This window comes from Oryza brachyantha, chromosome 3 (assembly GCF_000231095.2).
Source record: "Oryza brachyantha chromosome 3, ObraRS2, whole genome shotgun sequence".
In the NCBI taxonomy this organism is placed as follows: domain Eukaryota; kingdom Viridiplantae; phylum Streptophyta; class Magnoliopsida; order Poales; family Poaceae; genus Oryza; species Oryza brachyantha.
In genome coordinates this window covers 23130064-23147683 of record NC_023165.2, presented here as the reverse complement: position 1 = coordinate 23147683, position 17620 = coordinate 23130064, and the positions used below count along the sequence as shown (strand labels likewise).

The following is a 17620-nucleotide window of genomic DNA, read 5'->3' as shown; positions in this document are numbered from 1 at the left end:
ATGGAGCACACGGCATTAAACCAACCATGAACACTTGCAGGTACATCGTACAACTCCTGTCAGTATGTTTACTGCTTTTACCGAATTATTACCGTGCTACTACATTTGTGATGAAATCAACTCAACCAAGCATGCTTACCTACCAAAATCACCAAACCTAAGTAGATATGGGCGCTCTCTCCTTTCAGTTCTCCAACATCATTTGCCTTCCTCTTTTTGTGTTTGTACCATGTTCCCCCAAAGATATCCACTTCTCCTCTTTTTATATAGCCGACATATCTACCAAGCTAATAGTGCACTTGTTTCCATACCCATCTCAACAATTATTCTTCTTACAGAATCACAAAATGTCACGTTAAATTTCAATGAGGGAAAAATAGAACAAATATTCAAGAGATCACGTAAATACAACAATGTCGTGGTAGGGCACACTCGGTTGTACCCTAACCAGCTGCTCGAAATCGTAGCTTTTAGCTACACATTAAGGATGTGTTGTTTTGTTTGATAAAAGATAAAGAAAATTACCTGAATTATCTATAGCTATTTAATAGCATAAGCAATTAACTATTATAAAATTGAAATCTAGTTTATAATTATGAGATGATAAACTTCTGTATAAAAACTTAAAAAACAGTGTTTATTAGTTCAGAAAATACGAGCTAAATAGTAATCTAGCGAAAACAAAACACAATCTAAATAAACAACATGTAAGTCGACCTGTACCTTTTATAAGTGAGGCTAAGTATTTGTCTTTGGTATCCCTCTCTTTCTGGTTGAGTTAAAGGGACACGGTTCACATACCCACGCATCCACAGTGTGCACGTACAAAGCACAATGGTGTGCGTGTCTCATGCGTATATTTTCGATATTTATGTAATTGAAAAGGAGGAAAAGTCCATATAATCGTAAACTTCGAGTGGGAGTCTTGCTAACTCTCTAAACTTTACAGTATCATTCACTAGCGTAAAGTGGTTGCAAAGTGATTGTCTAATTTTGCATATACGATGAATGATTTTAGCCAGACGACATATATTAAAGATATACACAATATATATCAAAATCCCCACAATTCTATCTTTTTCCCTCTCTCGTGGCACGATGGAACCAGAGTAATAATGGTATATGAAATGCAAAAGAGCTATCTCAATTAGCTAGTTTAAGTATACAAATCCATATAACAATAAAAAGGGTTGGGTAAATTTATTATTATTGCGATTTGGATCATCCCTAATAACTTTTTAAATCTATTCCTAACTTGTATTTCATTAATACATGGACTGCACAGATATGAGATTTCACCGGTGTAACGGAGATGCTGTGTTCAAAGTTACTAATGCTTACAGGAAATAGGACCGAGTCTAAATTTGAAAAGAATTTAAAAAATTTAAGGAAATTTAATGGAGAAAATATATGTGGTATAGGTTGATATATAATATAGTTTTGTCAAAGAAATTCATGAAAAAGTGTATTTTCGATGTAATTAAAAATCATAAACGAGAATTTCAGGAAACAAAATTAAAAAATAGCCCGTTGTAAATAATATTTCATAGGAAGATGGTTAAGAATATTTTGTTGTTGAGTCATTATTAATTTGCACTAGACACTAGGGTACATAATGTTGAAATACAAATATACAACGATGGATATATAAAAAATATGTATGGAGAAAAATTATATGTGTATGTTAGTAATAATGGGTAGTATGTATATTTGTGACACAACAATCAAAATTAAATTGTTGTTACTTGTTATTGGTGTGAATTATTTGGTGAAGGGTGATATGACAACGTATGTTTGTGTGTAATATAAGAATTTATAAAAGGTCATGTGAAAATTTTCTTGTTTTCCCTTAAACATGTTCTATTTTCCTATTTTTCCAATGTCACAACTCACAAATATAGTCACATAATATTTCCTATTTTTCATGATTTTTTAATGTTTTTTTATATTTGACATCACATCCACGGTCTCTGCGCAGTAACCGTGGTTTTGGCTGCAAAAACTACGTGGGAAACCATGGTTTCCGCCGTTCTCATGCGATGTTTCGGCAAGTACTTACCGCGGTTACCGTGCGGTAACCGTGCAAAACCGCGCGGTAACCGCGTTTATCGCGCGGTTTTGAATTCAAATTTTTTGTTTTCAAATTTGTTGCGGTTTTTGCGGTTACCTTCCGGGATCTGCGGGAGCACGGCGCCGCGGTTTTCGCGGGAAGAACGGTAAGGGGAACCTTGGTCTAAACTGCAATGATACCAAATTTACTTGATCCAAAATAAAAAATTCATGTTTAAGTGCAATCCAAATAAAACTTACACAATAAAATATAGCTGAAAATGCATTTTGCTTAAAATCACCGATAAAAACCACCTTAAAGAGCCGTAGAAATAATATTTGCGGAGTTTCTTTTTAAAGTCTATATATGATGACAAAAGAACTTTTGTCCAAGTTTAGGTTGTTACAGAGGACATTCTTATAAAATGATTGTTTTGCTTTTTAATTGAACTAGCATATTGTCCATACGTTGCAACGGAATTTTATTAAAAAATATTAATAGCATGTTATTAAAGTAAAGTTAATAAAAATGGTATATATTTATGTTATTTTTTTTCAAAAACTAGTAGAGAATCGGTGGTGGGATAGGTGACAGATTTACCACAACTCCTTTTACAGGAGTATAGAAAAACTAAACAATGTATTTATAATGAAAAATAATATATGAATAAAATTTTTATATATGTTTTTTAGTGAGCTAAAAACCCATTTAAAGAACAAACTTCAGCGAAACCTCCACAATTAGGGCCACTTCAAAATGTAAGGTCACTTTGATTCAAAGGAATTTCATAAGAATTTTAGAGGATTCCATTCTATAGAAATTTTTTCTACAAAACCCTTTAAATTAAAGGAATGAATCCTATGAGATTCCTATGGAATGCATTTCTTATATAAGTTTTGGAGCAAATTTAACAAGAGGTTGAACCTTATGGAAAAAAAATCCTCTAAGTCTATATCTCTTCTCAAATTCCTATTTTTTCCTGTGGTCCAATCAAACGGTCATTTCTATATTTTTACTATGTTTTGCAACCATTTGTTTTACACCTACGTTCCTATTAGAATCCTACATTTATTCTATTCTTTTTTTTTCTATTCATGTGATTCAAAGTGTCCTAAGTAAAAAAAAAAAGTGAGCAACCCTTGATAACTGCACATTAGCAATTTAAACGGTGCATCCAGTACCAGCGGTAGTCACTGGCACGCCATGCCCACTCAGCACGTCAAGCCGACACGCTGTCCAGCACGCAGGGCCGGCCCCCCAGGCCCCACATGCCAGTGACGTCCACGCCAGTCCCCAGGTGGGCCCCCGATCCTAAGCCCTTTTGGGCCCCACTCGCAGATCCGACCCGCCACCAATCCTCGGCCTCCGCGCGCGGCCGGCTTGCCCTGCCCAGTCACCCACCCCCGACCCGGAGGGCGACGACGTCGTCGATGGGACCACTCGTGACTCGTGCCGCCCCCGCCACGGGCCCACCACCTCCCACCTAGCCAGCCAACCAGGGGCATTCCCGTAATCTCCCACGTGGCACAGGTCGCCCCCCGGATACGGCCGCGTGGGTGGAGCGCCTCCCGTTGCAATCCAACCGCGAGGGCAGTACGGTAAATGCGCCCCATCTCTCTCTCCTCTTCATCCTATTCCTTCCCTTCCACAGTAGCAGTGGAGTGGAGTACTAGACCAGTAGTAGTACTACCACCATCGTAGCCCAAATCAAACGACCCGGTGGGAGAGAGAGAGAGAGGGGAAAAAAATTGGGAGGAAAAGTGGAAGAGGAGGGGTGGAAAAGCTTCGAGGTGGGGAGGCATAAATCCCGAGCCCCAAATCGCAAACCCTAGCGCGTCCCGATCTGCAATGCCTGGGGTGTGAGGTGGTGGTGGGGGTGGGGGTGTGGCCGCAGATGAGGCGGGTCGCGCCGGCGATGATCGCCGCCGGCGGCGGCGGCGGGTGCGAAGGGGAGGAGGCGGAGGCGGTGGTGGAGAAGGCGCTGCCCAATGGTGACGTGTACCGCGGCGGGTTCGCCGGGGGCGCGCCGCACGGGAAGGGGAAGTATGTGTGGGCGGATGGGTGCATGTACGAGGGGGAATGGCGGCGGGGGAAGGCGTCCGGGAAGGGGAGGTTCTCGTGGCCGTCGGGAGCCACGTTCGAGGGGGAGTTCCGCGGCGGGCGGATCGAGGGGCAGGGCGTCTTCGTTGGCCCCGACGGCGCGACGTACCGTGGGGCGTGGGCGGCGGACCGGCGGCACGGGGTCGGCGCCAAGAGCTACGCCAACGGTGACTACTACGAGGGGCAGTGGCGCAGGAACCTGCAGGACGGGCATGGCCGGTACGTCTGGGCCAACGGCAACCAGTACGTCGGGGAGTGGCGCGCCGGGGTGATCTCCGGCCGAGGCGTGCTGATCTGGGCCAACGGGAGCAGGTACGACGGCGTGTGGGAGAACGGCGTCCCGAGGGGGACCGGGGTGTTCACCTGGCCCGACGGGAGCCGCTACGTCGGTTCCTGGCCGCGGAGCTGCGTCGACATGCCGGCCATTAGCGGCACGTTCTTCCCGCCGGTCAGCGCGGGTGGTGGAGGCGCGGTGAGGAAGAGGTCCTCCGTCGAGGGAGTAGGTGACAAGGCGTCAGCCGTTCCTCGGATCTGCATCTGGGAGTCTGAGGGCGAGGCGGGGGACATCACCTGCGACATCGTGGACGCACTCGAGGCGTCCATGCTCTACCGGGAGGCCACTACGGTTGGAGGTGGAGTGCCGTACGTTCGCACACAGCGGAGCGTCCGGCGGGTAGCTAGCGGTGGCACATGCTGGGCGCCATCGGCGGCTACTACACCGGAGGGCAAAAGACCTGGGCAGACCATCTCCAAGGGGCATAAGAACTACGAGCTCATGCTACAGCTGCAATTGGGGATAAGGTGATTCATGTTTAACTATTGCTGCGGTAAAATGCTGGCATTGTTCCGTGGATTTAATAGGCCTTGCTGATTTGGGGTGATCACGGTGGCATCTTGCAGGCACTCGGTGGGAAAGTCTGCAGCGGTGCCAATGCGGGAGCTTTCACCTGCAGATTTTGATCCAAGGGAGAAGTTCTGGACGCGTTTTCCGCCTGAGGGGTCAAAGGTCACACCACCACATTCCTCCCCAGATTTCCGGTGGAAGGACTACTGCCCCATGGTGTTCAGGTGCTTGCTTACTGTTCATTTTAATCGATCTGTGCTGATGTGTTGTTTCTTTAGTTCACGCCTTGCCGTATTGTTTATTGTTATGCTGGATTCGATCGCAGGCATTTGAGGAAATTGTTCTCAGTTGATCCGGCAGATTACATGCTTGCAATCTGCGGGAATGATGCATTGAGAGAGCTGTCTTCACCTGGAAAAAGTGGGAGCTTCTTTTACCTTACGCAGGATGATCGTTTCATGATTAAGACAGTGAAGAAATCAGAAGTGAAGGTATTTCCCGGTTTCCTCCTTTATTCTGTTGGTGTGAAGTTGTTGTATCTACAACATTCAATAAGTTCTTTGTTTAGATGCTATCTGCTGTGATTATTTTATTTCCAAAGCTGTTAATTCAGAATATCATTTTACTAGTGTAGCACTTGTGTTGCTAATTTTTCCTTTTTGGTATCGTCCATATAGCTATTGTGTTTGGTAACTAGTAACAATATGTTCTACTAGGTACAATTTATTTTCGCATAAATAATAGTGACACATTGCCACTTGTTTTCTGATGACCTCTTTTTCTTGATATCGAACCTTTCCAGTTGCTAATTCGGATGTTACCTAGTTACTACCAACATGTAAGTCAATATCGTGACTCTCTAATTACAAGATTCTATGGTGTCCACTGTGTGAAGCCTCTCAATGGACAGAAGGTGCGTGCTGTTTGCAACAACAATTACGTGAAATTGTTATACAACAGTGACTAATTTAGGACCCTTTCTCCCAGGTCCGCTTTATTGTTATGGGTAATTTGTTCTGCTCAGAATATCGGATTCATCGCCGTTTTGATCTAAAAGGCTCATCCTATGGACGAACAGCAGACAAATTTGAAGATGAGATTGATGAGACAACCACTCTTAAGGACTTAGATCTCAATTTTGTTTTTCGATTGCAACGTTCTTGGTTTAGAGATCTCCACGCGTAAGTTCAGCTCCTATTGTGTTAGGGCATTAAATTTACTTTCACTGGAATAGTTGTGCTAAATCCTATGGAGCTTATTCTTCAGGCAACTCAGGCGAGATTGTGAATTTTTGGAATCAGAGGGGATTATGGATTACAGTTTCTTGGTGGGAGTTCACTTCTGTGATGAGCTCTCTGCCTCAAAGACTGGCTTATCTACTTTTACGGCTTCTCCTAGTAAGTTAGACCTTTATTTTGATTTCTTACAATGTCACCCATCCATCTATCTAGCCTAACCAGTAATATGTATTCAGAGTTCTCAATGAAGAGGGAGTCACTCCAAGGTGGAGGTGGCATGCCAGAGCTGTGCTTCTCAGATCATGATTTTGATAGGATACCTGATTGCCGGTATGTTACCTGTTTATACATATGCATGCTTGTTTGCATGTTGGCTTATCTGTATTTGTCCCGGAGTAAACTCCATACCTATCAGAGATGTTACGTATAATTCTTTTTTAATCAAGCTGATACTTATCAAATTCCTGTTTAAGATGTGCCCCCCTTCACCCAATATCATTCTATATTGGAATTCATTTAAATTGTCATGTTACATTAATAATTCATTTTTATTCTAATTAGTGCAGGAGATACCTAATTATTCTGTAGATGGATTTTTTGCTTAGTGTGACCACATGAATATAGCTGTGCCCATAATTGGACATCCGTTTGCTGATGAGAGCGAATGGCTTGTACCTTCCCTGTTTAAGATTCTTTCCCATATTTCCTTGCTAATATTAGGAACTTATTCAACTTGTATCTTGGCATCTTCTCTTAACTGATTGAAGTTTCATTGATGTGTTTTTAAAGATTGACTACTGTTAGTACCCTCGAAAGCTTAGTTTCACAAGATATATTAATTGATTCTGTTCCAGATGGCAAATAGAGTAATAAGCTTCTTGCCACTAGAATAACTTGTCCAATCCAAGGAACTATACTCTTCATTGGTACCGTTAACGGTTTGTACCTGACTTGCCCGTGCTGTAGGTGGTTATTTTTACTGGATCTCGTAAGAGACTTGAACAATCACCATAGTTCACCCTTGCACTCTATTTTGCGTTACATGTAAATGCTTAGGCGTTGATAGGGCCCAGGTTTTTGTTCAGTTGTATTAGAATATTGCTTCTTCCTAGTTTAGAAAAAACAGGTGACAAATTTATTTCAAATTATTTAATTAGGTTCTCCAACCATTTTTTAATACAGGAAACCATTGGTTAGACTGGGGGCACACATGCCAGCCCGGGCAGAGCAAGCATCTAGAAGGAGCGAGTTCGACCCATTTCTGCTTAGTGGTGGGGGATTCTTGGCCCCGAACCAGACTGGTGAAGTGTATGATGTGATTCTATATTTTGGGATAATAGACATTCTCCAGGATTATGACATCACAAAAAGGCTAGAGCATGCTTACAAGTCATTACAGACCGACCCCAATTCGATATCTGCCGTGGACCCAAAGCTCTATTCGAAAAGGTTTCAAGATTTCATTGGCAGAATTTTCGTGGAAGCTGGCTAGTCATGGGTCAAAGGTGCACTGTAAATTCCATTCAAAGGCCAGAGCACCGGGCAATGATTCGAAGATGGTTTTGATAGGTTTTTGTGCACGGTAAAGAATGCCCATTATTACAAACAATCATCTTCATCCACGGGGATCCGTTAAAGCAACTCAGCGGCTGGGTAGCCACCGTAAGCCTCGACCCAGGAGCACAGGTAATCGAGTTTGCAAAGTAGTCAGTTCGCTGCAAACTGGTGACAGGAATTGGAATGGCTGGATTTTCAGAGGCAGCCACGACAGAGGTATCTGTAAATTTTGTGATTTGGTGGGTGACAGATTGGTACTTCCAGTTCCCTAGTACTCTCTCTCTCTCTTTTTCTCCCCCTTTTGTTAGGATTCCTTAGTGCTTCAGTTTTCCCCCTTTTATATATCTGTTTGATGTAGAAGGGGACAGGGAATTTTTGTTTCCAGAAAGAGAATTTAAGGCTGTAGCAAGCAGTGAATAATGAAGATCATGTACAGATACACTTCGATCCAGAGAATGGGTGGATTATAATTTAATTCAGCATCTTCATTCCTGTGGGGTCCTGCTCACTGCTTCTCCATCTCTTTTGCGCTGTTGGCTTCTTCCTTTCCCAGTATTTACTGGCCCTTGCCATAGCTTTTTGCAGGCTGCCTGAGAGAGAGAGAGAGAGAGAGAGAGAGAGAGAGAGAGAGAGAGGTGGGAGGCTTGCGACTCTGCTTGACCTGTGACCTGAGGTTGTGATGTTTCAGAGAGAGTATTGGAAGTGGGGAAAAGTGATAAGAGGGGGAGGGGCATGAAAAGCAGAGAAAGAAAAGCACAACACAACAGATGTTTAGATTGGAATGCTGATCCTATCAATCCTTTTCATTCGTATAATGCCCAAACTTCGAATCTCTTTATCGACATCCACCGCTAATTCAACTGTTTTTTGTCATTGTTTCGCAAAGATTATTGGATCTACCCCACACAGATGTGGCTCGAGTCAGAGGGTGGTGGTGGTCCTCGGTTGGATAAACCTCTCGAGTGACGCACTGGATCTTATAACCTGGTTTTTTAAAAAGGAAAAATCCTAACCTTGATTTGGCATTGCAGCCAAAGCTCGTTGTCTGATGCTGTATAGTAATAATAATAATAAAATAGTTAATTATTATTAGTAGTAAGTAGTAGTACTGCTGCTACTTAAGGCCTAAATTGGAGTACTGTGGAATGACAGAATGGAAAAGAGAAAACTTTGATTATTTCTCGTGAGCACACTTCACAAACGGGTTAAATGATATATTTAAAAAATATCTAAATTATTTTGAAAATATTTTAATCTATTTTTAATTTTACAATATCAGTAGTCTCTTGATATTACTACTTGTAGATCATGATGGACAATTTAGATTAGTTTCATGAAATGTGGAGTGCCTTTTAGTCCTCGCCCAAAAATAGCCAGAAAACAGAAAAAGAACACAAGATTATTTGGTCAGTACCTTTCTTAATCACCACTATACCAGCCTTGCAAACACAATATCTTAAAATTATTTATCTGCCTGTTCATGAGGCTGATTGGACAAACAGTAGTATAGTACGGTGTAGTATGTGATACACAGTTAGAGCACGTATAATAGCAGGCTATAAGCTGGCTATATGCTTATGTGGATGAGACAGATGAAAGAGAGTGTAAGCAGGCTGTAAGCTTATAGCTAGCTTAGGCACAAAAACAAAAAAAACTCTATGAGAGTGACACGTGGGCCCTATATTAATGATGAAGAGCTAACTAGTATATGAGTGGGCTAAGGGAAAGCTACAAAAAATCTTATAGCCAGCTTGTTGGCTATATTATTAGCCTTGCTTTTACAGCAATATCCTCCTCTGACTCGACATCGGGGATTGTGAAGCCTAGTATCCAACGACTATCTACATTTCCAAACTATAATAATCAAATCCAAACTATGTCGTTAACCCGTTGTTTATGTTTTACGTGGAAAAAAATTAAATGGCGTATTTATAAATAAAAATAATTTATACATATTTTTTGTCATTTAAAATATAATGCTAAAAAATAAACTTTAGTGAAAACCTTAAAATCAATTTCAAGTTTGAACATTCAACTTTTAGCAGGTAAATATAAGGAAAAGAGCTATTTTTCTAATATTATATACTACGGATATGTCAACACTCTCCTTGATCTAAATGGGGTGCAAGACTACATCTTGAATATATGTTTAAGGGAAAAATATGTAGTTGATATACGTTAATAAAATATACTTGATGTGATATGGAGATGTGGATAATCTACTAGAGTGCAAATAGATATGAAAAAAATTTTGATGGTAATTCAAATGAAGATATTAAAAAATAAATTTAGATAAGTTGTTGGGCATGCTGTTAGTCACTTTAGTGGTTAATTTTTAAATCTTAAATTATAATTTATTAAATAATTAAAATTATATAAATCAGTGTAGAAATACTTATATTATGGTATAAAATTTGAATCCTATAAATAATTATATTTTGGGATGAAGAGATGACTTCACTAGTGGCTTGCCCCTTGCCCTAGATGCAAGCAAGGAACATTTCATCTTAGCATGGTGATTTGATTAATTCAAGGAGCACTATATTATAATTTTTATCCCAAAATATTAGCACTTATAGATTGTTTTGAAAAAAAAAGGATGGATGAAATAAGAGCCTATTTGGTTTAGAGAAATTTTAATCTATATAAATAGAAATGCATGCCCACATCACTCCGTTGGAATTTCTGCAAGAAGTTTGGCTGGTAGATTGTTTTCCTATGTTTTCTCTCTATAGCATGTTGGAAAGAAAATTTTAGAGTAAATTTCATAAAACTATGGGTACTCTGATCAAATTATCCCAAAATTGTATATTTAATGTTGTGTATCACAGTACTACAGATTTAGCAACAAATTTACTATAACATTACAGATTTAAGGTCTTGTACCATAAAATTATGTATTTAGTGGTGAAACTATAAAAAAATACAAGTTTAAGAGCTCGACAGTTATCTTTATAAAGTAAGAAAAAATATTGTTTTGTCATAAATATCTTAAATCTATATTTTTATAAAAAAATAGTATTAATTCGACAGTTTTGTGATGCCCGTAAATCTATAGTTTTTCTGATAGTTTGATCAAACTATTTCTGTAGTTTTCTAAAATTTATTCAAATTTTTATTTTGGTTTTCCTGTAATTTATTCCTACAAACCGAATGGATTATATAAGAATTAATCATTAGAATTTAACTTTTGTTTTCCCACAAAACAAATAGACCCTAAACAAGTATGGTAATTAGTTAAGATAAGCACTTATATAGAAAATTAAATAGGGATGGTTGTAGTTATTGAGATGGAGTAGGTGAAAAAAAATACTCCATCTATTTTATCATCTATTTTATATTGTACGATTTTCTAGTCTTTATAATATAAAACAGACAAATTAGTTATTTAGATGCTAAAAATAACCATGTTTTGGTATAGAGGGAATAGTCCATTTCATATTAAGCCGAATGCTGATAATAAACATTTTGTTAACATTAGGAATACAAGTGCACAACCGACGTTCTTCGATGGAATCAAATTATGTATGTTTTGAAACACAGGATTGACAAAGAATTTTAGAGGACTTAATTTTATAATGAGATTTTTATAGACCCTTTTAAATGGTTCATAAAAAAGATACTTAACAAGATTGTATTCCGATGGTGCAAGAGTAAATAAGCATGATGTTTACCAGATGGGAAAATTTTAATTTGTTCAATTTTTCGTGTAACCTAAAGACCATTATTCTCATACAATGGGTTTTTAATTCCTATAGTACTGAAAACCGTACTACTTTTAACTTATGTGTTTTCTTATTCATGTATTGATTTCACACTACACGTCGCAAACCATATTTTTAACCATGCTGCACGTATTTTTCACTAACCGTACTGCACGGAAGAGATCACAAGGATCATGCAATCCATTCAATGTTCAATGACAAAATTTTACCCGCAAGAGTACATCCCTCCGTTCCTGCACTGCACAAGCTTTAGCAGTTTGGTCAGTGCAATAGGCACATGCTCCAACCACGTTGCCCAAGCTGACAGGAATTCTACACCTACTTGACTCCATGCACCTGTGATGATTACACCACTCGCTCCATGCATCTATTGGTCTTCGTTAACTCTGCTCCGGCCAGTATCTGGTCTCCCCAACCTCTCTTACCGCCTAATTTGAAAAAAAAATAATATTACAAAATGGAGTTTTCCAAACCTATGGACCAAATGGTCAACTGTCTTAGGACCTGAATGGATTAACTGGCACTCTTCCTGCGACTAAACGGTGCAACTAAATCCAATTTTCAATTTTATGACAATTAATTTACTCGTTTACGTCATCAAATAATTGTTAGAAGTATATTAAGTCATTTAGCATGGAAAGAGCACACCCAAGTAAAAAAACAAAAGACGGAACCCAAGATAAAGAAATAAAGGACCAATTTTAATTAGAAAAGGTATAATCTTGCATTTACAAATGGCATCTCTTTACAGCCACTAGTAAGACAAACATACCATTCCTCCTTCTGAAGCCAATGGCTCACATGATCCCATGGTTTCGTTGTTGTAGCTTTTTATACTTCAAAATTTAAATTTTAAATTAATTTTTGAGTCAATGTGATTTTTACTGTTTATTTTATATCATTTATTTTTAATTACTATGGACGTGTATATAAAATTTTTACCCGCAATTTACTTTTCATTTGTAAATATATCATTTCGCTTTTTGCATGAAAAAGCGAAACAACAGGGGCACTAATAGAACATAGAGCAAATACTTAAAGGTGGCCAATACTAAACGGCATTAAAAAAATACTTGAACAATGTAGCGTGTCTATTTCTAATTTAAAATGGCAAAACCAATACAAATAATCTACTAGTAGCATGTAAATACGTAATGGACTTTATCGTTTCACTTATAAAAAACATAATTGAAGCAATATATCAGTAACAAAAAAATAATCATGGATAAAACTGTTGCTTACATGTTTTTATCATTTTAAAAGTAAATGTTGTAAAATAAATATGATGAAGAAACCCCAAATTATATTTCAAAAGTAAGCATAAGTACGAGCCAATCAATGGGGACCAATAATTGCTACTACCTCTCTCCTCTAATAACTTTATTTTTTATTTTTCCGTGTCCAACGTTTGACAATTCGTCTTATTTAAAAAATTTATAAAAAAATAAAAAAATTAGCCACGCATAAAGTACTATTCATGTTTTATCATGTAGTAAGAATAAAAATATTAATCACGAAAAAATTCAAATAAGACGAAAAATCAAAATATTGTATCTAAAAACCGAAAAATGATCTTATTTCGGAACGGAGTTAGCAGTAGATATAAGATGGCTGAATCACATCATCGGGTATATAAATAACAGTTGCATCTTCACTCTTAAAATTACCAACCCTTGTTAGTGGAGCCGCACAAATCTTAAAACCACCGCAAGTCCATGATACTGACTACCGAGAGCCTCTTCGGATTACAGAATAGTCATTGGATTTTTAGAGAAATCCTGTTCATAGGAAAATTGAAGGAAGTATTCCTTTGTCGCTGATTTCATCGGTAGAACACATAACATAGGCCAGGTCAAAAGAGCAGATGCCATCAGGGTTCTACCCCCTCTCGTGACCGTACGGGCACTACGACGTATTGTCTCTTCTCCTCTCCTACCCCTTTCTGCCTGCCTACTCGCATTGCCATCGCCAATGCCTTTGCACTGTTCCATAGACGACCTCCAATTTGTTTTCTGGTTGCCGCACACTGCTGCCCCTCCCAGGTTCCCGTGGTGGTGTCCGTTCCTGAACAAACAGACGATTCTCTGCACTGGTATCCACTCGAATCCTTGTTTTTCATTTTCTAACCGCACGAGATTTGATGCTACACCACTCTGCTGTGCCGTAGGCACAGGATTATACTGGAGTCATATCAGTATATATTTCCACTAGTATCTTGGTAGTGTGGCAGCAGCAGCAGCAGCTCGATCTCGTATCTGATTTTAGGTGAGAGTCTCTGCGTGCAGCGTCGCAAAGGCAGATCTTTGCAAATCCCAGGCCATACCGGCGAAAAACATTTCTGGGGTTGGACTGTGGATCGGTGGAGAGCGGCGTAGCGGGTTCTGGGATTCGGCGACATCTTTCTGGTCGTTGCCGTCCGTCCGTCGTTGACGATTTCTTTTTGGGTGTAGATTTTTGTGGGCACTAGGCGCGGTAGCAGCGTGCCTTTTGCACGCGCCTCCGTATTGGTGGGGAGGGTGATTTGCTCGGGGATTCCCTGTGCGGCCGCTTGTGCCGCCCTTGCAGAAGAGGCGTGGCGGTGGCGGGGCACCACGTGAGGTTGCGTCGGCCGGAGCGCGGAGCCAGACACCGAGCGCGAGCGTGAGCATTGGGCTGGAAAGAGAAGGTAAATAGAAAAACTAATTACTAATAATAATTTTTTCTACGTTATTAAAAGCTAATATATCGTTAACTTGTACAATAGGTACATATAAATATATACTAGATCATTAATGTATATTTTACCTCTTATACATATACATTATCTTGAAGCATATGCTATAGCTGGCTCTAAATCTATAACCAATTTTTTTTTCTTCCCTTCACGTGAGTATAAATATAACGTGTCAATTTTTACAAGTCAAATGCGTGCTCGTTAACCCAACGAACATATTCATATATCAAAAGGTCTGTATATACAAACTTTTATAATTTTGTGTGTATGTGTAAAGTTTCTTCTTTATACACATAAAAGTTCATGTATAAAAAATTTATACAAAGAAACAAGTTTGTGACGTAAAATATTTTGAGTAAAGATGTATCTACATAAAAATATTAGCTTAGAAAGATGTATCTACCAAATTTATTATATATATGTATATATGAATATATATTGTAAAGTTTGTATAAGTATGTATATAAAAAGTTAACACATACAAACTTCGTATATATGAAGTGTTCGTACGGGGTAACGGGTGCGCTAACTTTAGCCTTTTCGTGAGTGTTGCCGTGCAGTGCGCAGGTTTTCTGCTACCACAATTATCAAACTTATTGTAAAGGTAATTGTTGGTAGGGATTGATAAATTTTATTTGAGTTTAAATTTAAAAACGAATGAGAAAAATAAAATTTACTACTTTATTGCTATTCCGTGAACAAAATGTATGAAAACGATGAGGTTTACTTTATATCTCGGAGCTCCACCGAAATTGGGAGAAAAATTGATAAAACAATACATGAGATGGAATATGATTTCTACTTTATTTAAATATAAAAATACTACAAATGTTATGCCAAAAATCATATTCAATATCATATTATTTCTCTAGATACATCCATAATTTTCCAGATATTTTCACAATTATCTACATTTTTTATTTTGTTTTATAATTTTATCTGTAATTTTTTCTTTATTTTTCAGCGCCAACATGCACGCCACGATTACCGTGGCTTACTACATGGAGTTTAAAAAATTTAAATCTTTAGGTCTCCTTTGATTCAAATGATTGGTATATGATTTTTGTAAGATGCACAATCATATGGATTTTTTCCTATATATGCCTTTGATTTGTAGGAAAGAAAAGAAAACATTGCTTAGGATTGCATTCCTTTAATTAGTTCATTTTCACAGAAAAATAAGAAAGAGGTTTGACCTCTTTAGAAACTTTCCTAGCGCAAATCAAAGGACGAATCATGTGTTTTTCTTATAGCACCATCAAAGGGCACCTTTCATCTTTTCATGTGTTTTTGATTCCCATGAAATTAAAAAATCATACTACTTTTAATTCCTATGTTTTTTCTATTTCTGTGTTTTTTCTATCTTGCAAGGCCCAAACTTTGGAATATGCATTTACCGTGTTTTTTTTTCCGCTATCGCCGATGATCGGTAAATGGGGGTACCGATGGCCAGTGATGACGTTCTCAATCAATTTGCATCTAGCTCAACGCAGTGGTTCATGAATTGTATGTACTTTAGAGTTGTTTTGATCATTGCAGTGTATACACACCACACCTCACCAAAGAATTGTCAAAGGTAAAATTCAGCAAGCCAAAATGTCTGGCAAAATGGATGGCTACTGATTCTCTTTGGCACGGGAGGTTTAGGCTGCGCGCAACCTAAACAAGCCCTCTTTGGGGCGCGAGCGAAGGTTTGTTTGGCTAGGCAAAACGAGTAAAGCTATAAGTGCATCATTAATTGAGCATTAGCTATTATAAACTTATAAAATATATTAATCTAATGTTTTAAAGCAAATATATATTTTTTAAACATATTATTTAACAGTTTAGGAAACATGCCTACGAACAAAAGAAAGAAAAAAATCAGCTTAGGTGGTGTTTAGTTGCCAAAATTTTTTAACAAAAATATCACATCGATCGTTTGACCGGATGTCAGAAGAGGTTTTCGAACACGAATAAAAAAACGAATTTCACGGCTAGCCTAGAAACCGCGAGACGAATCTTTTGAGCCTAATTAATCCGTCATTAGCACATGTTGGTTACTATAGCACTTATGGCTAATCATGGACTAATTAGGCTCAAAAGATTCGTCTCACGATTTCTTCCATAACTATGTAATTAGTTTTTTGGTTCATCTATGTTTAATGCTTTATTTATGTGTTCAAAAATTCAATATGATGGTTTGGAAAAAAATTTGGAAACTAAAAAAGGCCTTAGATTAGAGCTCGCGAACGCGCACTGTGCCTACACTCTGCAACAGGACTCGCTGCCGAAAAGGAAATTCTCATGCTCCAAACAGTTCCTACGCAGGATGCAATTAACTCCGTTACATGGAAGCCGCAAAAGGGGAGGGTGAATTCACAGGAGTACGTCGTACATACGCGCACGGCATGGCTCTGACATGTCCTACACATGCTAGTAACTGCGTACGGGGTCGGCATCGCAACCGGCACAGCCAAAGGAAAAAAAAAAAGCCCTATGTGCATGTCCTCCGGCCTCTTCGGTTAATTTCTTATTTCTCCTTGACCTTGCAAATGCACGCATGCCACAGGCAGCAGAGCAGCGGCTCACGTGAAGCTTTTACGTACATGGGAGGACATGCTTCGTCCTGTGATCACTGCAACGGAGATGGCCATGCCATGCCATGCCATGCCATGCCATCAGATGCATGTACCAGTGTCCATTGCACGAGCTTCTCGCGTAGTACGAGTGAAACTAGTAGTACCTACACACGTGTACACTCACGGTACAGATCGATCAAACGCATCCAGTCATGTGTGTAGCATGTTGTTTTCTGTCGGTGTGGACCGTTCATGTACGTATTGTTGTTGTAGACTTGTAGCTGTATTTTCATGCTTACGTACGAGCCACTGTTCTTCAGGGATCAGAAGCAGAGAATTTTTTACAATATTTTTTCTCAACTAGATTGATACAACTTTTACGACAACAGTCGTTTCAGACTATATGAGGATCTGCAGTTTAGGCCTTGTTTAGTTTCCAAAATTATTTTTCAAAAACTATCATATCGAATTTTTGACATCTAAATAAAGTATTAAATATAGATGAACCAAAAAAACTCATTGCACAATTATGGAAGAAATCTTGAGACGAATCTGTTGAGCCTAATTAGTCCATGATTAGTCATAAGTGATATAGTAACCAACATGTGTAAATGACAGATTAATTAGGCTCAAAAAATTCGTCTCGCGGTTTCTAGGCTAGCTGTGAAATTCGTTTTTTCATTCGTGTCCGAAAACCCCTTCCGACATCCGGTCAAACGTTCGATGTGATGTTTTTGTCAAAAAAATTTAACAACTAAACACCACCTTAATTTGCACGGTTAAATCTATGACTTTGATGGGGGAATGTCGTGCTACGTTTGGTGCAATAAAT

At 39.0% G+C, this 17620-nt stretch overlaps 1 protein-coding gene across 1 annotated transcript; it reads left to right on the top strand.

Moving 5' to 3' along the window:
- Positions 1–3719: 3719 nt before the first annotated feature.
- On the top strand, positions 3720–8287 carry LOC102706640 (phosphatidylinositol 4-phosphate 5-kinase 1). Its single transcript, XM_006650407.1, has 8 exons — positions 3720–4951; positions 5051–5218; positions 5320–5485; positions 5797–5907; positions 5982–6175; positions 6261–6391; positions 6469–6562; positions 7415–8287. Exons 1-8 carry the CDS (start codon positions 3945–3947, stop codon positions 7722–7724), a joined length of 2181 nt encoding a protein of 726 aa, XP_006650470.1. The 5' UTR covers positions 3720–3944; the 3' UTR covers positions 7725–8287.
- The last annotated feature ends 9333 nt before the right edge of the window (positions 8288–17620 follow it).

Coding starts and splice junctions, on each gene's coding strand:
- LOC102706640 (XM_006650407.1), top strand. CDS start 3,945: ATGAGGCGGGTCGCGCCGGCGATGATCGCCGCCGGCGGCGGCGGCGGG. Junction 5,908..5,981: donor AGCCTCTCAATGGACAGAAG/GTGCGTGCTGTT, acceptor CCTTTCTCCCAG/GTCCGCTTTATTGTTATGGG. Junction 6,176..6,260: donor TGGTTTAGAGATCTCCACGC/GTAAGTTCAGCT, acceptor CTTATTCTTCAG/GCAACTCAGGCGAGATTGTG.